This window comes from Habropoda laboriosa, unplaced genomic scaffold (assembly GCF_001263275.1).
Source record: "Habropoda laboriosa isolate 0110345459 unplaced genomic scaffold, ASM126327v1 scaffold2, whole genome shotgun sequence".
NCBI classification, from domain to species: Eukaryota; Metazoa; Arthropoda; class Insecta; order Hymenoptera; family Apidae; genus Habropoda; species Habropoda laboriosa.
Genome location: NW_017100190.1, coordinates 3,399,974 through 3,423,750, shown reverse-complemented (window position 1 = coordinate 3,423,750; position 23,777 = coordinate 3,399,974). Strand labels below are relative to the sequence as shown.

The window sequence follows — 23,777 nt, the reverse complement described above, 5'->3', positions numbered from 1 at the left end:
GGCGGGGAGCCGTGATCGTTAACGCGAAACGAGGCTGAATTTTCGCGCGGCCATCTCGCTCGTTTCTTCCTTACCTTTTTCTTTTTTCTTTCTCTCTCTCTTTCTTCTCCTCTCCCCTTCGTTTCCGCGCACAGCCGAGTTTCTTGTCGCCTATGAAAGTCGCCTTGCGAACGAATTAGCTAGGAAACTCGCCAGTGATCTATTACTCCGGAGATCCGAGTAACTTTGTTCCTTTTTTATCGCTATTCCCATTTCGCGTTCTCATTTAGAAGTGGTCGTTTTGGAATTTTTCGCGCTCCTATTTACAAGTGGTAATTTTGGAATTCTTCGCGTTCCCCTTGGAAGTGATTTTGAAATGGTTCGCGTTCGCCTTAGATGTGGCGATTTTGGAATTCGTCGCGATCCCCTTAGGAATGATTTTGAAATTTTTCGCGTCCCCCTTTAAAAGTGGCAATCCTGAAATTTTTCGCGTTCCCTTCAGAAGTCGAAATCTTGAGATTTTTCGCGTTCCCCTTTACAAAGTGGGAATTTTGAAATTTCTCGTGTTCCGCTTAGAAGTAGGAATTTTGAAATTTTGCGCGTTCCCCTTGGAAATGATTTTGAAATTTTTCGCGTTCCCCTTTAAAAGTGGGAATTTTGAAATTTTTCGCGTTCCTCTTTCAAGTGATTTCGAAATTTTGCGCGTTCCCCTTTAACCCTTTCGCGACGGCGGAACTAGCCATCAGTACGCTAAATAAATCTTCACTTTGAGTTGTTGAGGCGACGCGCTTAGCGGATGCCGGATATAACCGGCGCTAGTCGCGAAAGGGTTAAAAGTGGGAATCTTGAAATTTTTCGCGTTCCCCTTTAAAAGTGGGAATTTTGAAATTTTTCGCGTTCCCCTTTCAAGTGATTTTGGAATTCTTCGCGTTCCTCTTTGAAAGTGGGAATTTTGAAATTTTGCGCGTTCCCCTTGGAAATGATTATGAAATTTTGCGCGTTCCCCTTGGAAGTGATTTTAAAATTTTTCGCGTTCCCCTTGGAAGTGATTTTGAAATTTTTCGCGTTTGTACGAAAGGTGTCTAGTTGACAGAAATTTCGAATGGAAAAAACACGTAAACGGGGTTGGTTCAACGAACTGAATTTCCACGAGGAATAGAAGAGGCATAGGTGGGTGAAAAGTTCCAAGGGATGGAAGCATCCGTGGGCGCGTTAATTAACGGCCGGCCAGAGTAAAACGTTATCAGGGGGCCGCAGATAATTATTATGCAATGCACGCACGGAAATAACGAGCCGATAATTTCGCGCCATGCGAACAAATCTGCGCAAACATGATTAATATTACAAAGTTTTGTAATGCTATCGGATATATATGTATACATATATATATACTATAAACGCCTCTATATTCGCGGATCTCGCCCTGTTTCTATCGGTCCAGTGTATACTGGCATAATTACCAATTAAACGATCCTATACACTTTCCTTCGATCATCTTTCTCTTCTCGTTACCTCCGGAAACCTTATCGACGAATTACAGTACTTTTTTTAATCAACCATTCGAGAACCACTTAAAAGGGAGGAACTGCGGAGGAAGGGGAGGAAGAGGAATCGTTCGCGTTAATCGTGTATAAATAGACGTTAAGTGAGCGAGCATAAACATCTGTAAATATTTTTATCGCGGACTGGCCGCGATACGAAAAACGAGAGAAAATAAAAGAAATGTATAATTGGAACCACTTCCCTCCGTTTCGTTCCTCTCCTTTCTCTCACTCTCACTCTCTCTCTCTGTCTCTCTCTCACCATCTTTTCCCATTCTGTGTGCGTCTTTCTCTGCAGCTGCAACGACATTGAACGATTTATGAAGCACTATAGTTGCGGAATAATTACGCGAGCTATCGTGTCGCCAAGAAAATATCCTCGGCGGCCTCGTCGATATCTTAATTCACCTTCGTAATGTGATCGACCGCGTTAATTATTCCCGCTGGTAACATCGCTTAATCGTGTACCGTGACAGGGTTTTGCCAGCCGATTACCAACATATTTTCTACGTGCCGGCAAACAACGACTACATTGTTGCTACCAACCAGACCGTCCAACATTTATAATACCACCCTTTCAACATACAACCGTGCTTCTCTTTACTTCTATCTACGATCGGTTAATTGTTTTATCTTTCTCCTGTATTAATTAATCACCGTTTAGCATATACTCTCGATCACCGGCGTCGTAAAAAAGTATACGGTAATTCTCCATTCAATTTCCAGATCCTGCGTAAACCCCGTCTACGTTGTTCTTTTCCTTTCCGAATAAATCTCGAAAAATTTATCTCCTTCGAGTAGCGATTAATTAGCGCTTAGAATATCCTTAAGCTTAATTAGTAGAAATTGTTGTTCTTGTTACCCCGTGAATGTGTAAGATCGCCTTAAAGGGCGTCAAATTTCTGCGGAATAAATCAAAACATTTATCTTACCAAAGTGATCTTCCAATTAATCACCGCACTTCTTATTTATCTTCCAATTAATCACTGTTTAAAGTATCGTTAACTTGAATTCGCAGAAATTCTTCTTCTTGCAACCCTCGAGCGAATGAGATCGTTTTAAACGGTGTCCAATTTCCTCCAAATAAATCTTAAAAATTTATCTTTCTAGGGTATCTTTTAATTAATCACTGTAGGTGCTACTCGTGTTTCAATTAATCACTGTTTCGAATATTCTTAACTTCCATTCACAGAAACTCTTATTACAACCTCCAAATTTATAGGATCGCCTCAAAATACGTCTAATTTCCTCTAAACAGATCTCAAAAATTCCTCTTCCTAGAGTACCTTGCAATTAATCGATGTTTAAAATATCCTTAACCCGAATTCGCATAAATTGTCCTTGTAGCAACCCCCAAGTGCATGAGATCGCCTTAAAAAGCCTCAAAATTAATCAAAAAAAATTTATTTTCCTCTAGAATGTCAATCAATCAATGTTCAAAGTATTCTCAAGCTCAATTCTCAGAAACTGTTCTTCTAGCAACCCCCAAGTGTATAAAATCGACTCAAAAGGCCTCCAAATAAATCGCAAAAATTTATTTTCCTCTAGAATGTCAATTAATCACTCAATTCGCAACCCCCAAATTTATAAAATCGCCTCAAAAGGCGTCCAATTTCGTCCAAATAAATCTAAAAAATTCCTCGTCCTGAAATATCTTCCAATTAATCACTGTCTAAAATATCCACAACCTCGATTCACAGAAATTGTTCTTCTTACAACCCCCGTGTGCACAAAATCGCCTCGAAAGGCCTCAAAATAAATCTCTAAAAATGAATTTCCTCCTAGAGTATCAATTAATCACCGTTTAATATATCCTCAACCTCGATTCACAGAAGTTACCCTTCTTGCAACCCCCAAGTGCACAAAATCACCTCAAACTTCCTCCAAAGAAATCTGAAAAGTTCCTCTTCCCGGCATATCTCCCAATTGATCCCCGCGCAATTAATTCATCTCCTCAATCGCCGTTTACAGCATCCTCAACCCGAATTCCCCGAAATTCTTCCTCTCCCAACCCCCGTTTGTGCACAAGACCACCTTAAAAGGCGTCCAATTTCCTCCAAATAAATCTCTAATTCACCGTAGTGACCGTAGAGAACCAGTCTCTCTCTCATCGTGTTTTGCCACTGATCGGTGAGTTTTTCGGATCGGTTTCAGGCGACCTGAGGCTGCCGGGGCCGGGACCAGGTCCGGTCAGGTGCACCCTGAGGAAGCACAAGCCAAATCGCAAACCGAGGACGCCGTTCACCACTCAGCAGCTGCTCTCGTTGGAGAAAAAGTTTCGTGAAAAGCAGTACCTAACTATCGCCGAACGAGCGGAATTCTCCTCGTCCCTTCACCTCACGGAAACGCAGGTGAGAGACACTCGTACGTCGATGGTAGTCGTTAAAATCTTCTGCCTCCGACTGTTGCGCGAACAATTAACCATTAGAGAAACAAAGAAGAAGAAAAACACACCGTGTTCTATACACACATCTCCCTTAACATTACAATCCAGCACATTGTAAATTCACCGACGTGCATCATCCACGAAACGACGTTCGTTCCTTGTTTCAAACCTTGGATCGAGTCACTTCTACAAAACGTTACCGGTGATTTAAAACGATCGCCGATTCGGTACGACTTCATCGAACACCGTGTGTATGTGTGTGTGTGTGTATACAAATGTTAAAGAGCGGTATTATCGTTCCAACAGAACGTCGGTATATAGAAGTTTGGATAGAAGGTGGGTTTAATCGATTGTTCAACGAGATATCGGCTACTTGGAAGCAGCGCACAGTATGAAATACTAAGAACTAGAGCTTGGAAGTGGCATGGAAGTGATTCTCAGAAACGCGTAAATAGAGAAAGTGGCAAAAAAGCATGGCTCGCACGCAACCAGAGGCATCGTCTCTCTTGAACTTGCAGTTTGATCGTACATACTTACATGTGTTCCACCGTTTCAACCACCCCGAAACATTTGTTCTTTTCCCTGTTTACTCTCCCCGCTTCTCCACGTAATTTAGATTTCTTTTCTTCCTTAGCCAACCGTTTCGTCTCTCTTTGTTTCGCGTAATTACTCCGCGAACGGTCAAAACGAGCAAATTCTCTTCGTCTGGCTCTCTCGCATCAGATACATCACATTGAAGCGGGTAATTACACACCCTTCTACGGCGTCGGCTAGCAATTAACATGATTGACGTTAATTAAATTGAACGTAATGAAATGATATTATACGGAATTTTTGTATCAGCCGAAATGATCAGCGGAGCTGAGCTCATTTGGCGTGCCTACGCCACAAGATGCCTTTTTTTAAAGCGACGACCACGGTCGAATTGTTTTCTCGCCAAAAATGTGGCTGCAGGTTACAGCGACACCGTGAAGAAATTCGAGCGAACCGATACGACGAGGTTTATGATTCTATTAAAACAATTTCTACGTATATACTCGGGGCACCTGATCGCTCTGTACGTGCACTCGTTGAACTGGACGCTCGTCGATTAAGTTCGTTTAATGAACGCGTTTTAAGAGAGGATTATTTACATTAGGAGTGAAGGGGGAATTTTATGTTTGGAGAGTGTCTGACGTGAAATTGAGGGGTACTTTTAGAAATGGTTATCTATGGTTATTTATTAACTTTGGTTAGGTTAGGTTGTCGCATGTGAAATGGTCGATTTGAGAATCTCGCTAGGATTTGGTAACTTATCGTGAGTTTGGTCAATTTGAAACTCCAAGGTGGCCAAAATTTGTCGATTATTTTATTATTAAAAAGGAAATTTTTTAAGACGGTTAACGATAAATCAAGATCAATGTTCACTGATCTCTTTTTATAATAGCTGGAGAAAAATTAATTTTGTCCAGAAATAAGTTGCTGAATAAATATTACATTCGATTCGTAAATATATTTCTACTGAAACTGAACTGCACCGAAAAATGCAACAACCTATTTACAAAATTATTAAAATCCGAGAAAAATTATTCAGCTGGGAAGCTCATAATGTAACTAGTAAAAAGAACAATAACTTCCGTACAAACATAGTGTCCCAATATTTACGAACAGTACAGTACAATCGAACTCGCCAAACGTTGAAAAGACCTCGAATTTCCCGCAGCAAGGCAGTTATTAAAACCGTATCTGAAATCGAGAGAAAAATTGCTATCGGTACATTAGAGTACCAGTCTGACCGTAACATTCTGGTTCCACTTCTAATTTGTACTCAGGCGCAGTGAACTGTTTCCGCTACTGATAATAATAAAATACACACGGTGTTGGTTACCGCGTGGTATTAATTAACCATAAAGCCGAACAGCGCGCGCACCCACTCTATCCATCAGCATGCACCGTGTTAAATTCTTTCATCTGTATTTATCGCGTCTGAACTCGATGAAATTTGTCAGGCGAATCGTAAACTCACTGCTGTGCGGAGATACCGAGGGGGAGAGAGAGGGAGAGCGGCGTTACTTAACGTTTTGATAACGCGCGAAGGGAGGAGAAAAATTGGCGAAACGAGGCTGTTCCAGCCGGCAGTAAAATTAACCAACCGCGTTGATACCTTGGAGGACGTTCGTTGTCCCGGTATAACACGTGTTCGTGGCCAGGCCAAAAAGACGATCGCGACGAGGCTATTATCGCATGCCGGCTAGCGTGTTCAGATACACTTTGCGTATTCATTACAATGCATCAGACGAAATGAAGCCTCCTCGTCCGCGTTCATTTGCTTAGATAAGCTACGATCGGCGAGCGTCGCCTCGTGTCCTCCGACTCCGTCGTCCTTCCGAAACCGCACCGAATCGCCACCCCGAATGCCTCTCTCTCTCTCTCTCTCTTTCCTCTCTCATTATTCACCCGCGACGAAGAGGTATGTTCGCGATTTCGGTTGCGATATTCCCGCCACTTTCAATGCAATAGCCACGCTCTTCGTGGAAATAATTTCGCGTTACCTCTCGGGACGATCGATGGTGAGCCGTTCTTTTCGGTATTCGAGAGCTCCAGAATGTATTTCTCGTTCTTGTTAACGTTTGCACTGCTCGAAGGGCGAGTACATAAAGGAAGGAAGATTTTAGAGGATAAAGTTTCTGAAGTCAGTATCACCTACCGTCAGTTTACCGTCGTAAATTTCGATTATTAGCAACATTTGCATTGCTCGAAGAATACGAAGAGGAAGCAGAATTCCCGAGATAAACCTCTGTTCATAAGAGACCCGTAAAAGGGAAACGAAACAAGCAATCACAAATTACCCAGTTTTACTTCACCGTCGTAAATTTCGATTATCATCAACATTAGCACTGCTCGAAGATTACAAAGGACAAACCTCTGTTAACAAAGAATTTTAAATCGTTTCTAAGAGCCGTAAAAAAATAATTGCAATCACAAATTACTATCAATTTACCGTGGTAAATTGCAATTAAACATTTTCGATTGCTACTAACATTTCCCTTACCCGAAGAATGCAAAGAGTAAGCAGAACTTCAAAGGATAAACGGTGAAAAAAAAAAAGAAAAGAGCGTACAAGCAATCACAAATTACCCAGTTTTAGTTTACCATCGTAAATTTCGATTAGACACGCTCGCTTAGGTTACCATGAACGATAACCATAGGCTTGAGGAGGGATTAATTTAAATCCATCGTCACGGTGATCGAGGCAGCACGAACGGTGGCTATTCGCGTCCCTGGAAAATTGCGCGGTGGCAACGCGTGTTAGCCTACGACCGTGAAAAACAGGAAGTCGTTGGTGAAGAGAGAAAAACCAACGCGGAATATCGCAATATGTCTTTCCTCCCGGAGTGAACCGCTAACGATTTGATTGCACATTGTCACGCGACGCGAGATTTCTACTTTCTAACTAAGAGCGACGAGTATCCTCCCCCCGACGCCAAGCCCGAGCAATGGGTTACGTGCAACCAACACTTCTTCACCAACCTCACTCCCTCTTCCTCCTCCTCGACACTGGTGCCTGATTTATTAAGGAGTTACGCGATTTATATCGTTTTTTCGCATCTGCATTTTTATTTACCCCTGTAACTCCCTGCAACATTATACCCGTTTTAGCGATCAGATTACGGCTCCTTGAACTCGTTACGCGTGCTCCAACCCGCTTAATGCTAATTCCCTGTGTGTACGCTGGAGCTGCGTACCAGCAACGCGCATTACCCTCGATAAAAATAATGGTAACGAGAATAATAATGACGATAATGGTAAGATTGTCGTCGTTACAACACGTACACCGAACCGTGGATATTAGCGTACACGGAGATGACGGACAGAGTCCTCGTTCCACGGTGTTTCATCAAATATCCCCGCTACCTCGCTCTTCTTCTCTTGGGTAAAACAAACCTTCGTGCAAAAGAGTTCACTGTTTTTAATTAAAACGTAGGCTACACTCAGTTCGTAACACGAGGCGAAATGTTCTTCTTCTTTTCTCTCCCGTACGTGCACGCTGTTAGGCCAGTGCTGCGCTATTCTTGCAATTAGAATCATTACACTAGCTCCTTTTTTCCCCCTCACTTTTACCATCTACAACACTCTCGGTATTGATAAAATTAACGATAAACCTGGTTGCGCGGAAGGCAACAAAGTTGCCCGAAACGAGGCGCAATTAACGACACACGGTGGCAACGAGTTCTGCAGGGATAGCAATTAATTTGTCGATTCGTTAACCGGTGGTCGTCGTATACGTGAAATTTTCCAGTGAAATCTCCCGGCGGGAAATCACGTTCGATTTAACCAAGGCGTTAAATAAACGGTTGCACGAGGACGCGTGTCGCAATTCGAGGCTGGATTCGCCAAGACAGCAGCAGCGGCAGCAAGTAAGCAGCAGCCGCATCTGTCCAAACAGAAAAATTGGCCGGCGACTGTGCAAACACAATTAACCGAGGAGAGAAAAAAAGAAAAAGGAGAGAGAGAGACGTGAATTCGAGTCGCATATTTTTCCACGTAGCAAGTTTCCAACTACATCGACGAATTCCAGCCTCTGGCTCGCTACGACCGGCTGCTTTCACCAATTTGAGCCGGCTAATTACGCGCTAAATAGCCGTTCATGCAGCACCGCCGCGCGCCTATTTTCTCTGCTAGCCGATCCCGTCGCGTCCCCTCGTTAGAACCGCTTACGTACTACGCCTGATCGATAGCGTAATTATTTAATTACGCGACCGCCTAGCCTCCCGCCCGTCCGTCCGTCGACCACGGGCATTTTCTACTTAGCGTACCTCTCCGGCTATACAGTGTTTCCATTCGACTCCATGTGAACGCGTGTTGTAGATACCGTTCGGTGAAAACGAGAGCTTGGAGAGTTTGTGTGCGGTGAGAAGTGTTATAAGGAAGTTCCGAGGAGCATAGTTTGATTGTCGAGTGTCGAGTAGGTTCTTTTTATTTTTTTGATTGGATGGTTTTGAAGAGTAAAGCGGTTGGTGTGTGGGAAAAGTAGGGTTAATGGTCGCTGAGTATGGAATACGATTAGGAATTTCTGTTTTGCTTGATATCTTGGAGTTTGTATTTGTGAAATAAATGTACAAGTAAGATTTGAAGATCGAGAAGTCGGTTATCAGTGAGAATTTGCGTGGGACACTTATGGGCGATGATAGTAGTTAAAGGGTTAATAGCGAATGTTAGTTAAGCAGAATTTTATATATGCCATTGCATCTATCAATTTTATTTGTTGAAATTTGCAGAGAAGAATTGTAAGAAATGACTCAATCCTCACTCTTGGAAGATTCTATCCCTTGTAATAATTTAACACGTTCAGGACTGTGTGATGCACCAGTGGAAAAAATTAAAAACTGAAAATAAACTCTTCGATAAAATCGAACCATCCGATTATATCAAATTCCTGCAGAATAGAGCGTTTCGTGAATTTTTCTGTCGTCCCGAAGGTGTTAAAAGAATAAATCTAAGGCTGAAAGGATTTCTAATATGTTTCCTTTGTAACTCTCCACGGTGTTCCTCTGTTCCAGGTGAAAATCTGGTTCCAGAACAGGCGAGCGAAGGCGAAGCGTCTGCAGGAGGCGGAAATCGAGAAGCTGAGGCTGTCTGCGAGGCCGCTGCTTCACCCGAGTTTCGGCTCTGGCCTCATGTTCTCCGGAGTGGGGCCTCCTGGAACACCAGGAGTGCCTCCCTTCATCGCGGCGGCCATGGCTAGGCACACCCATGTCGCGGCCGCGGCAGCCATGTTCATGGGGCCCCCTGGACACAGGCCTTAATAAGGCAGAGTCGAGCCGCGCGAGCCCAAGTCGCTCGTATCCTGGCCAGTCCGCCTCTTCCGGACGGGCAAACCGCAGGAAACGCGTCTCGAGATCCATCTATCCAGCTCGGGTCGTTCGGAGAATCAACTGGACCATATCTATCATAACTATCTCTTCGAAGAACGACACCGTGGACGACTCTTCGACCGCGATTTTCGCTCGGAAGATCGAACAAGAAGAAGAATTCGACGGTGATTGGTTTGGGGATCAGTTTAAAGTTTGATAAGAACCCTCGACGGTTCTCCGGCTAAAATCGTACGAGTTGTTCGCGGAGATACGACGCAGTGATTAAAAGTGAAACGAAGAGATGAAAGATTAACCGGAAAAACTCTGAGAAGATCGGAGAACGTTCAACAGAGGCTTGTGGAGTTTGTGATTTGTGACCGTGGAGACTGAGAAAACGGAGAAATTCGACAAGTACAGTTACATCTCGAAGTAATTTCCAAGCCCGTCACCGTCGGAGAACCTAGAAGGAGAGGAAAAATTTCGGCTCGCGGACGTCTAATCGAGCGGGAATAACGGACGATCTTAGACAAACAGGAGGAAAATTGAAGATGACACGAGTTTCTCGTACGCGATACTAGATGATCACCGGTGTTCGCTCGTCATAAAAAGCAACGCGACTGAGAGAAGTTTCAGCCGGGACGATAAATCGACGACGACTTTTACTGCCGCGATCTTTCACCGAGTCAGAGGAGGGTCCTCGAAAAATCGTGGCGAACTCACCCCTCTCGTGTCTCCTTTATTTTTCTACGCTCTCGCGTTTCTCCACGTCCAAACGATTTACCCACGACTCGTTCGAACGGACTTGCAAATATCTCGCAACTACCGTAGAAATCTACAAAACCGTGGCTGGGTCTGACAGCATTTAGAAACGCATTTCCAAGGCGTTGATCTCACGAAAAGAAGAAAAATGAAAATCGACGTAAGAAAGAATCGATGTACATATTGTAAATAGAGACGTCTAACGAATCGCGTTAAGTGTACGTATGTATATAATATATATATTATATATCGACGCGTGTACAGGACGTTCGATTACCGATTTCTTTTCCCCCTTGTTTCGCGACAGAAAAACCGTGACGACATTACCGAGAGTTAAAAGAGAAATCGACCCGACAACCACGACGACGACGACGACCACGACCAACTGTACGTTGTAACACACCGACTCAGGAGTTTCGATTGACCCGCTCGTTCGAGAGACTCGTTTATCCCTCGAGGGGAAAATTTATGGGTGAGATAATTGACTAGCCTGAAAGAAGTAGAAGAAAGAAAAAGAAAAAAGTAAAAAAAAAGTAAAAAAAAGTACGCTACGTAGCCGATGATTCCTCTCTCTCTCTCTAGAACAGCTCAGCTAGAATACCTGCTCCCAAAAAAAAAAAAAAAAAAAAAAAAAAAAAAAAAAAAAAAAAAAAAAAAAAAAAAAAATCGTTCTCTAACGATCGCATTCGAACCGACTGTGAGAAAAGTTCACCACCTCTCGAAGATCGTTCGTTCAATCGTTCAATCGTGGTAAGAAAAAGAAGAAGACAGAAAATTCGAAGTTAGAAAGTTGAACGAAGAGATAAATTTCTTTTTTTTTTTTCCGAAAAGACGGAGAATGAAAAATTCGGCAAGCTTTTCTCGTGGGAAAAATGTGTCGAAGAGGTTTCGGTAAATGCGAGCGGTGTATTTTCGAAGAAGGAAGGCAAAAACGAACGCGAGAGTGAAAGAGAGCGTGTACATAAAAGGTGTGCGTGTCTAGAGGGTGGCGAAAAGTGTAAATTGTGTAGCTACCGTGAGAGTGCGAACTGCGAACGCGACGAGGTCCCGGATGTACCTAAGCGCCCTGTATAAATGTAACATGATAATTTATCCATGGAAGTATACCATAGCGAAATAAAAGTGATTTCAGTATTTAACGCCGACTTGTAAACGTCATTTATCCGTATCTGAGTCAACCATTCGTTCAAACACACTCAATCTACGTATCTTTCAGTAAACACCAGTAAGCAGAAATTGAAAAAGCAACAAGGTAAGTCGTTGAACTTCATCGTGGTTACGATCGAATCGAAAAATGAAGGAATAAGAAATAATTCGTGGATCGTAGCAACGATCTTCGTCTGAAAGAAGTACACTTTGTTCCGTGAAACTAAGAGAGAAAGAGAAAATTGAAAAAAGACAACGAAACGTGATGAAAGAAGAAAGGAAGAGGGAGAGTTACGTCGATCGCGACGAAATGTATCGCAAAGTCATCGAGAGAGGAGCAAAGCGGCGGCGCTCTCGTATATGGCAAGTAGTCGAGGCAAACGGTATAGGGCGGCCGAAAGTGTCCGGCGGATAATTAGAAATATGTTAATCCGGCGTAGCCGCTAATTGGTTTTTGACTAAATTTTTAATTAAGTCTTAAGCCCGGGCGGCACGCTGATTTATCGCGCTGGCCCGCTGGCTAATTATAAAATATATACGTACCGGGGCCCACGCACACGTGACGCCGCCTCTCTCGTATCTACGCGTATACCCCGTGCCCCCTCGCCGTATGCACCTGTCCCGAATAATCTGTCCATGAGCGTCGACTTTAACTCCTTTCGTGCCTTCATTTTTCTCCAAATTGTTTTTCACGGATTTTTGAGAATTAACGATCCAATCCGCAAAAATGAGGGACTCCGGAGATTTCTTAGTTGAAATTACAGAAATTAAGATGCTTCTGTGCAAGTGACTTTTGTTGAAACGAAGAATAAAAACTGAGGAGTAGACAAAGTTTAATTGGAAAAAATGGGACATCCTGTGTGTGCCAATTTAGTTTTCGTTAATTAGTCTAATTTCAGAGTTCTTTGCTAGAGAATAAGTACAAGGAGGAATAGTAGAATTTACAGCGAAGTTTGGGTAACAGGTAACTAAAAATGTTGCCCGTTTTCCCTGAGAAACAGGTTGCAGTTCGGCGCCAATGGCCAGATTCACGTATACTCACGGGTCCACCTTCCCTATCTCGCAGGAACGGGGTAGAGGGCAGAGGAGCCACCTTCCCGGGCTAAAACGAGAAGTCGGAGGATCCGTTCCACTGGCACGTTCGATCAAAGAAATTCGCCGCCTTCTTTGAATCCCTCGGCCGCTCGTAACTGTCGTCCCTTTGGCCGAGAGACCAGTAGCCTAATTGTTGGCACCGGTGCCGCTGATATACCGGTTATTAGAACCGGCCAAATCGCCGGAAGTTCTCACCGCTTTACGACAACCGGTTAAATACCGAAAATCATTACTCCCTAGAACAAAACCTGGACACTCGTCTTTGTTCAAACACCAGACCAAGATAAATCCTGCCGTCTGAATCACGCGAATAGCGTGACTAGAGGGCACAAACCACGATCGAGTATTAACTTTCCCCTCTTTATACGGAACTCCATCTTAGCTGGAGATCACCTACGCGAGCATTCGGAGAAAAGTATACAAAGAGGGAAATGTATCTAAGAGGTGAGAGGAAGGTAGGAGAAAGAGTATAGGAGGAGAGAGTTTGACTGGCAAACGAGCAAATATCGACCCTCTGAAAGAGCCACGATTTACCGTTAAAGGGTTTACAAACAGGCGCCAGGTATTTGCTACCTTCAGAACGGAAGACTGTCTCTCTCTCTCTCTCTCTTCGTTCCAAGTCACCATAGTGTTCGTTCTCTTTCTAGCTCGACTATCCGGCTTCCCTTCGTGTCTCAACCGTATATCCCACCTCTATTGCAGAGAGGAAAAGAGACTCTGTGTTACACGCGCTCGGTCGGCGCTCCCATATAGATGAAATTTATGTACGAGGCCGACCGATCCTACGCATGCGGCCACATTGAGCGCTGACAATTAATTAAAGAATAATTTCTTGTCTTCGCGATACCCGGAGGAGCGTCGCCAGTTGGCGGCCAATTATGCCTCCGGACGGGAACGGAATACCAAGCAGGCCTGTCGACGACATCGGGAGAGCCCCTTCTCGATGTGTCCGCGCCGTGCTACCGCTCCTCGCCGATTCCTCTCTTCTCCAACTCTCCAAGAGCTCTGCCCGTCGTCCTCCTCGTCTTCTTCTCCTCTGGCTGTCGCGTACACACGCTCTCTCCTGCCCCCTTTCGCACAATGAGAAACAAGGGATTTCGCCTGCATCGCGAGCCCAACGATTTCGCGCTTCCCAGCCAATTTCAAGCCTCTAATGGATCGTGGACTTCGAGCTTTGGTTTATTCATCCGTGTCACCCGGATGATTAAGTTGTATTGAAAATACGTACAGAGAAATACCCCCTTTGCCTCTTTCGGACGTGGCAGATTTTATACGTTTTTACTCGCGCAATCTTGGTTCAAATGAACCTGGGAGAAAGTGACGTTAACCCTTCTCGACGCGTACGTCTCACTTGAGCACTCTTTAGTATTCGTTACGAAGGCAATCATCGCGGTTGGTAAATAAAACATTCTTCGAAAAAGTAACTCAGTCTCGAAAGAGTTAAAAAAGGAAAAAAATCACAAGTGACTTTGAAAATTAAGTTTCGTTCGAGTGAAAAATTGATTGTTCGAGGATTAGCATTAACGAATGTACGTATCGTCCAATTACGAAGAAGTTGTAGGACCTAAAAAAAAAAAGTTCCCTTTCGATAAACGACAATCGTGTCGAAATTACAAGCGTGTCATCGTGCGATCATCTTGTCCGCCGGTTTTCACCGTGGATCCGGCGTGGTCGGTCTCGAAAAGGTTCAGCGGACGAGCGCTGGACCGGAAGGCCGTCGTGGGGGGAGAAAAAATTCTCGGTTAACGCGTGCATCGAAAGCAGGCCTCCCCTCATTCAGTTTATCCAAATTAATTGGTCGTAAATTAAGCGGCTGGTCTGACGAGCGCGGCGAAACGAAGCTGAAGAGAGATAGCGGGAGAGAGAGAGAGAGACGGAGGAGCACGAGTAGATCTCTCTGAGGTCCAGGCAGCGAGAGAGGCTGTTCTCCGTGTAACAGGGACACCGAGATCGTCCTCAGTGTAAGTCGGACGAGGAGAAAGATAGGAGAAAGGCACGGCGAGGAAGAGGACGGAGGGATAGAGGAACGAAGAGGGAGGAGGGCGAGAAAGAGGGAGTTACCTGAGCACGAGGGAAAAAGAGAATTAAAAAGGCAATGCTAGCCGGGGGACAGTAGCGCATCGACACGCCATTATGTGGCGGCTGGGACTAATTTATACAAGAGAAAGACGAGGATGCCGCGGAAAGTCAATCGTGCCAGTGGCCGGTTGAGAGGGACGAGGACGGCTAGGTGGTGAACCGTTCGTGGAAGAGAGACAACCAGGGAAGATCGCGGGCATTACTTAAAAGAGGGTTCCTAATTGGGAGCCAGCCACTGTTTCGACGGGTGTACCGATGCTCGGATTCGTGTCCTCCAGAAGGGAATTAAGGGGGAAGAAAAAGGGACCGTGGATTCTAGCCGATACTTTGATCGAAATACCTTCCGACGGTGTTTACCTTTTCGGGCGTGTCTTCCACGTAGACGCGTCGAACGGGCTAAATTGGCTGTTGGTTTTTTCCTCGGGACAGTATGAATTTATTACGAGGTGTACGGCTCGGGTTGGAGTGGGGCTAGCGACCTTGAGCAGACACAGATTTCGAAGAGAGTATAGGACGGAACTTGTATAGAACTCTTTCAATTCTACCATTGATCTACGTAACCAGTGTGTCATTTTTCCGACGATATACCGAGGTCACATATACACTACGCTTAGATCTAAGAATTGTAGAATAACGCGAGAGACTCTACCACAGATCCTGACACTTTATTTCCCGCATAAAATCGACTTTTAACCTGCTAAGCCCCGGATATCTTCCCACCAGAGAATCACGTCGCCTCTAATCGCCTCTATCTCGCTAGGATCGAACGCATCTGAAAGGTACACCAAAGGTTTGCCTGTGATCGAGGAAGCTTCAGTACCACCAGCACGTACACTCTCGGACTGGCCACGGCGTGCAGAGGCCGCGAGGAAAGGGTCGAGGATAGAGAGGAAAAAGGAAGAAAAGGCAATGGGTATCGATCGTCCATGGAACGATCGCCATGTCAAGTTCGGCTTTCGATGGAAGCGCGCGCAAGTAAAGTAATCGTTTCTCCCGAAGCTTACACGCGTTTCCCATAAATCGAGCGCATCGGTAGGCAGGTACGCGGATCATGTGCCGTTGCCGGTAATTGCCGGCAAGATGAATCGAGACGAAATCCCGTTTCCGACTTCGTAGGAAATTTACGAAGCCGGCCAGGTACGGGGAGAGAAAGAGAAAAAGAGAGAGAGAGAGAGAGAGATGACGAGTACGAGTCCTCGCGTTTACGGCGAGAAAGTCGCCCCGCAAGAAAGTCCGCAAACCGATGCAAACGCCGCGCCGCGCCGCGACGCGACGCGTTCAAAAACCGCGCACGGATACGTGCTCCTAATTAGGTACGAGTTGATGGCTGTTCTTACGCGAACGAAAACGATAGAACCAGATCGGTGACGACCGGTCGACGAGGATTCGCGGCTAATTCCCGCTGCGTGTCGCTTCGCGATCACGCGCCACATCTCTAGTTACAGTTCTAATGGGTTTCTCCGCGACTTGTTGCTTTGCATAATTTGCGAAACGTGAGTCGGATTTGAATGGACGGAAGAGAAAAAGGAAAAAGATGTCGGACATCGAGAATCTTGTGTTTCATTTTCAAAGAAAATTCAACAAATCAGACCTCCTTTCTTTTCCTTTTTCTTAACCGTGTCAAAGGGTTGATCGATTCTTCGAGCGTAAAACGTAATTAGAATTCAAATGATAATTCGACTTGGTATTAAGAAAAAGGAAACGGTAGAAACATCTGGTTTCTTCCTCCCGATATCTGATCGAACGAGGACCAACGGAGCCAGAGTAGGTACTATCGACGATCTCGAATTTTCAAGCGGCCAAGATAAAACATCCGTTAGCAGCGTTTTTTTTATAATTTCAAGAAACAGCCTCCCGTAGTTCCAGAACGAAAGAGAACGCACGATCGTGCGTCCCGTGAGAAAAAAAAGAGGAACGAATTAAAGAACGGAGAAGATATTATTCCACGTGAAATCAAGATCACCGATAGGACGATCCTTGTCTGGTTTTACATCGTTATAAACATCGACACGAGGAGGAGGAGGAGGAGAAGGAGGAGAGTATTAACAACGCTATCGATTCGAAGATTCGTGAAACTTCGGGCAGAAAGGGGGAGGATGTGGTGTTACGAAGAGCTGTGGGAATTTCAAGAATTCACCAGAAAATTTCTCCATCTGCCAGTAGCGCGCGAAGTGAATTCCTCGCGAGCGGTCCTCCAGCGGCAAATGGCGTTCCGTAATAAAAACTTTTATTACACCGCACGACAGGATCGCGTTAAGATTGAAGATGTCCCCTTGTGCGTTTTGCTGGCCCCTCTATCCTCCCTGTCTGCCGCAAGTGTCGTGTTCAGGACTACTTGCAACCGTTGAAATTTATTCATGGCGGCGGAACTCGATGTCGAACTTTTTAATACACCGGGCATAAAATTAAAAATTATCCTCGCATAACGCAATTGAGGGTTACCTCGTTAACTAAATTACAACTTTCTAACTACCTATAAAGCGGTCCCCTAAAAACTTATAAATTTCCGATCAGCTCTTCGGTTCTCTAAACGCCGCCAAAGCAAAAAGAAAAAAAAAAATAGAAAAAGGAAGAGGAAAAATCCGAAGACGAGGGGAAAAAAAAGAAGAAATTGAAGAAGGAAACGAGCCGACACGATTCGACGTCGCCTGCGTACGGCTGACAATTTGTCACGATTCCGGTTATCCTCCTACCTCGCTCGTTCTCGCTTCCCTTACCCAGCTATCTGTTTTCGCTCGTCGATACGCGTCGTAATGGGATTACCACTCGAGCTGATTCCCCGTGAAATTTTCAATCACGACCAGCCTCTGGTTATTTCACTTATGGTTTATCGTTCGAGAAGTAGCCTGCCCCTCGAAACATTATCATACCTATACCTTGTACGCGAAATCTGTTAATTTTTTTCCACACGGAATCACTTTTCTCTACCTTGCTTCTTCTTTAGATAACATCCTCCTCGACAGTGTTGCAAATGTTCCCCTTCTATTCTACTCTTGTTAACCCTTTTCCCACTATGCTCGACTCTGCAGCCCTAACTGGACCACTGTATCCGTACCAGAGGTGCAATTTTGCTCGACACGTTTCGTTTCAAACGTATTGCTACATTTGGTTTAAACGTGTTGAACATAAATTAGTCCGCGAATCTACAATATTCGACGTATTTCAGATAAAAGTTGTCGAGCAGAAGTTAATGCGCGGTTTGAATGTAAATAGGAATTATAAATTATTCTGGAAATTGTGTATCGGCGATATTATGTTTACTTAATGGTTTCCCAGAAAAGGATGGAGTATGAAAAAACAACAAAAAACGACCTGGTGTGTCGTTGCTTCGTGACGAAAATAAAGAAAAATAAACTTAGGACGCAGTAAAACGAAATTGTGAAAATAATTAATCTAATTGGTAATACGTAGATCCTCTTCTTTCTTCGATTAACGCAATTATTCGCTTGCGTAAGTGTATACACATACATACAGATTATCTAATCACATTCACGCACACACATACCGTGAAACTGCAGCTACGCAGCTCGCAGGGACACGCCGATGGCTTCATTTTTCTCCCAAGTTCGGCTGCTCGTTGATTGCTTCTTGTATGCGGCGGCAATTAGTTCGCACTAACGAATAAGCTAAGTACGCAAATTAATTCTAAATTCGAGGGAGCACTGTATTCCTATACGACTAGTACGACTAGCGCGATACAAGCGTCGTTCCTCGAGGCACTGGTTCGGCAGCCACGTAAACACCGACTGAGGACGTATCGTCCTGCCCGATTTCAGCTCGCTGTTTGCGCGCAGTTCGCCTAGGCGAAAACCTCGGAGTCGAGTAAATATCGCGTGCAACTCGGAATATTTTTTCCACACCGAACATAAGAAACCCCAGTCACGGTCGTTCAACGTACACCGAGCCAAACACAGAGCTAGCGTCCTTTTGAAAACTATCGCGAGTTGCTCTCGAGAGTATCTCCCGCGAGCGGACGCTACCTCTGAGAGTGACTGTCCGAGAGCATCGCTGAACTCTCTGAGAGTCGATGTATCGCGACCTGCCCTCGAATGTATACAAAATCGTACCGCTGTAGGACAGTCGCTTTGCAAACACCAAGCAGTTCGCATTCTCAAAATAAAATTCCAAGTGAACGTCGAAATTTGTCAAGTAAAGAATCTGTGCATAATTGAAACCACGTTGTTCGAAGGATCGCTGTGCTTCTAAGAACCGGTGAAAGCTTCAGCTAAACGATTTGACTTATCGCGCCGGTCGATACGAGCCGACCCTTCGAAGAGACTGGTCCAGAAACAAATTCGTCGATTAAAAGAGCCTCCGTCGAGGTTCCACATTCAACGCACGAAAATTATAAATTCACCAAAGATCCTGATTGGATGAGAGAACGAGTAGGCCCAGGTGCATTCGCGTGGCTTCTCTCCTTCGCAACGATCGGCAATAATTTGTCAGATAAGCCATTCAATTATCGTCGTTGGACACAGACGCCTCCGCCGACACCGGACGTTCGCGTCTTTTTGCAGGCGTCGCCGACCAACGAGCAACAGCACGATCGTCGTAGCGGAATGCTAGTTTAAATAGGTGTTTCTCCGCGAACTACTCCCGGCATTCGAGAGGCAATTAGCCGGCCGGGACCTCGTGCACCTTCGCACAAATTGAACCAACGTTCGAGCTTTCTACCGATATACGTTGTCGGTTTGTTCGACGACACGTGACTGTCGGTGAAACGGCACGGTTGAGGAAAGGACGTCGAAAGAAACGTGTTTAAAGTGTTTCCGAGAAGAAGAAGAAAAAAAGGGGGAAAAATTGGAGATTGAACCGGGAGAGTGTAAAAGTTCCTCCGTGTGGTCATTAAGAGTGCGGCGGAAATTGGCGTTCGACGATGTTTGCCGAGGTGTAAAAGCTACTCGATGGTGGAATTCTACTTGGGAGTTATTGTCCATCTGGAAATTGAACGGGTGCTTCGTTAACCCTTCCAGTGTGAACGGTGCAGTCGTACCTTCGTAGGAAGGCGTTGTGTGAGTATTCGAGTAATTATGCGTTCTTTGAAATTTCGATTGGCGTACACGATTTTTGGTAGAGCATCGTAATCTTGGATATCTCTGTGAATTGTTGCGCGTGTGTCAAGTGTGCCACGAAAAATTGACAATCAACCGTGATTAATAAACTCTACGTAAATTATATCTTTACCTGTGCTGTATAGAAATTATTTCGCGTCTGTGCACTTCCGTTGTTCCCTTTAACCTTCGACAGTTTATCCCGAGTGCGACGGGGACAGTGCGTTAAATAGCAAATAGTGAGACTTTTAGGAAGAAAGTTAGAAAGGGACGAGATATTATTATCAGAACTGTGACGTGGGGTTATGTACACTGTGCTTTGAAAATAATCACCCGCGACGTAATTATTAAAAAGATACGTGGAAAAGATAAATTTTATTGACTCCAATTCTAAATAAATAAATAATTATATTAGACTGTCAAAGGGTTAATAAGCAAACAATACGATGTCCCCCTAGATATTTAGAACCCTTTTTCTATATCATCAGGCGACAGTCTTTCGCTACGAAAGAAGTGCAAAGCGGACCCTCTCTTACGAAGAGCGTACATATACGCCCTTCTACAGCACAAAATTCATTAATTCATTTTCGCATACAACTAAAATATCGTTCTCAACTGAAAATCAGGCAACACAAGAATGCACCAGATCTTCGTTCCTATGTAACCGTTGAACAATAATAAATGTATAGTCCAGCATACAGTTTTTATCTGAATCGTTTCGCAGCGAAAGGGTTAAAGCAAGAAGTAACTAACCCCAGATCATCGAAGATTTAGAAACGGACAGCAACTCTCGTAGAAACTTCCTCGTGGAAAAGACAAATGAAAGCAGCAGGTAGGTACCGCAAAAAGGCCAGGCCGATTTGTAACGCGTGAAACGTAGAACGCGATCAGCGTAACGAGCGGAGGCAGTACGTTTCCCGGTTCGCGTAATACGCGACAAAACGGCCGTGCTCGCGGAATTCCCCCCTAACGAGACGCGCGCGAATCCAAGGAAGAATCCGAGCGACGCGAGACGTATATATACGCGCGCGCGTCTCGTCGGTTTCGTTTTTAAGGGTGCACGCGCACGAAGGTTAATATCGTTCTTTCTCGTCGCGTGCGACCGGTTTCGTAAATAGAACGTAACGGCGTGGATCGTCGCGGCATATAGGAACGTCGGGCGTCGTGTCGCGTCGCGAGAAAAACGATCGATCGAACGAGGAAGGGAGGACGTTATGAAATTGTATTAATTGGCAAACAGGGGAAAGGGGGGAATATATCTGCGCGAGCGTATTTCTTAATCGCGGCGACCAACTGAATTCCACGGATGACCGGCATTTTTCGGACGCGACGCCGCCGTTGGAAACGGGTATGGTAATGCGTCGAACCTCGCTCGCGTTAAATTGGATGGTTTATTGTATAATTGCCGTGTTATTTTACGGTTCGAAGTGAAACTTTGTTACGGTAAATGTCGCGTCGATTTTTCCACGGTGAATTCGAATTTACCGCCTTATTTTTTAAGTGGTTCCCGATTGAAATTTAAGGAACAGGATCTATTAGGTTAGGTTTGAAAATTTACGGAGGGATTCGATTTAGAAATTTACGATTTTACGTGGAAGTGAAGAGTCTCGTCTAATGAGGAGGATTCGTGTTGAAAAGGAGAAAGGGACAGAGGGAGAGTAGAAAATGTGACAAAGAATTTGATACAATGGCAGGAGGGGTGGAGTATAAGACTCCGTGGAATCCGACGACCTCGTTAAACTCGTAGATCGAATCGGAATTATCATCAGCGGCGAGAAAAATGCCCAGCACGCGGTGCCGCGGATCAAACGGATCGAATAACGCGTGGCTCGTTAACTCGCAGTATCTCGAGTGTCGCCGTGGATGAACATTAACGAAGGAAAGTGTCGTGATTAAAATGCCTGCATACATAAGGGCAGATAAAGTGTCCGTATACCTTACGATCGGAATAATGGTGATACTAATGCGTGTTTGTCACATCGAGCTATATAGAACTAGCTGCGTAACAAACTGCTCAATTCAAAAATTCAAAATTACAAAAATTTCAAAATTCTTTTCTCTACACTTTAACACTACCACTCCTCCAAACACGCTATCACATTCTACACCTTCTACGCGGATATTGGAGCAAGTACCGGCTCATCGACAGCCATCGCGAAATTGCTAAAAACTCATTAGCGCATCCCGAGCACTCTAATACCGAAAGATACCGCAGGAAGACCCTTCAAAACCAAGAAGTTCTGTTCCAGGAAGCTCCTGAAATGGCGCTTATCAGCCCTGAAATGGTGATATGAAGAGAAAAAGGAAGAAAATGGCTCCGAGCGATTCTCCGAGCGAATTCAAGATTTCGGAAATATTCGGTGGGCCGATCACGTCCTCTGCGAGGAGGAGAAGGAGGGGGTACGCATGGAATCGGGCAAAAACGTCGCCAGAATCCTGGGGCAATTAGTCGATATTTTAATGCGCAAAAAGCCAGGCCCTCGTTAGATCCTCGCTGCGAAGGACCGGGCATCCGCCACTTCCCAAAGGGCCATTGATAAAAACGGACTCGGTTACTCGACCGGTGCGGCACCTTGTTAGCGCAAGGATTCTCGGGTTGACAGCTCGCAGCAAAAATAACACGGACGTTAACCCGATTCCGCTTCGCGGACGGAGCGGACCGCTTGGTGAATCGACTACTTGGCTGGCGGTCGAATCGAACCAGACCACGTTTACACTGGATCTTCTTCGACCGGTATCGACTTGCATTCCTCTCTTGTATTTTACGTTATATTCCCTCGCTCGATTATTCTTTTTCACCTTTATTTCTCCTCTCTCTCTCTCTCTCTCTGTTCCTTCAATCCACCGATTTTTACCTACCCTCTTTCACCTCCGCAGTTTTCGTTAATTTGTTCGACTCACCGTCCCGTAAATCTTCGTCCTCCGGCAGCCGTTAATTCCCCTGTGTAACCGTTTAGCGTTACACTCGGTCTCTCCAATTTATTCGGCTGTTTATGAGCGAGCTATGGATATTCAAGCGCGCGTAGACGAGCCTTCCTCGATTTTTACGACCTCTAAATACTGTTTTGTGTAAATTGAATCAGCGCCCGTAAAGTGATTCCAGATCGTATCAGTTGCGGCGCGGCGATACCGGCGTGTTTTTTCTTTTTTTTTCATTTCATCTCTGTTCGAGCTGCCTTCGAAAAACAGTCGAATATCCGGAGAAATATTGTGTGTGTCTCCGACGATCTGAAACTGAGCCGAATAGGAGACGGAAGAACGGGGCCGTTTTTACGATTATATCCAACGCGTTAATACGACAGTCGGTTTAGGTATGAACGGTTCGTTATCGAGATTAGAGTGAAATTTTCGAACGTTTCCCGTAATTACGCCGTATCTTCTGGGGTTATCGTCCAACGATACTCCCTCCCCTGTGTAACCCTCCTCTTTTCAACTGGCCATCTCCACTTCGATAACGCGTTATTAAGCAAGCGGGACGTTAACCCGGATCCAAGCATCCGCGGACATTTTCAACGGGAGAACATTTGTATACAAAGTGCACAGGAGCTCGACGTCCAGCCGTAATCACGGCCATAACTGTTTTTAACGATGCTAAACGTACTTTATCTTCCTTATGCAGCATTACCCTCGACAGTACTCCCGATTCCATCCACCTTTTCTTCCAGTTCTCGCTTTCTACACTTTGCGAAACCCTCTTTATAAATCATCATCCGACTTATTCGACGATCTACACTTTACTCCTCGGGAACGTCAACGAGGAAAAATTCTTTTTTTCATCCACCTTTCTTTCTAATAGGTTTCTACGCTTTAAGAAACCCTCTTTATAAATTGCCCTTCGACTGATTCGATCATCCTTGCTTCTTTCCCTTATTCTTAACCCTTTCGCTGCTATTGGTGCCTACAGGCG

At 44.8% G+C, this 23,777-nt stretch overlaps 1 protein-coding gene across 1 annotated transcript in view; it reads left to right on the top strand.

The window, feature by feature from the left end:
- Positions 1-9,692, top strand: part of LOC108580028 — a 20,268-nt gene extending 10,576 nt beyond the window's left edge. The window contains exons 2-3 of the mRNA XM_017943685.1: positions 3,675-3,871; positions 9,447-9,692. Coding sequence (XP_017799174.1) covers positions 3,675-3,871; positions 9,447-9,692 — 443 coding nt within the window. The remainder of the gene's footprint in view (positions 1-3,674; positions 3,872-9,446) is intronic.
- Positions 9,693-23,777: the final 14,085 nt, after the last annotated feature.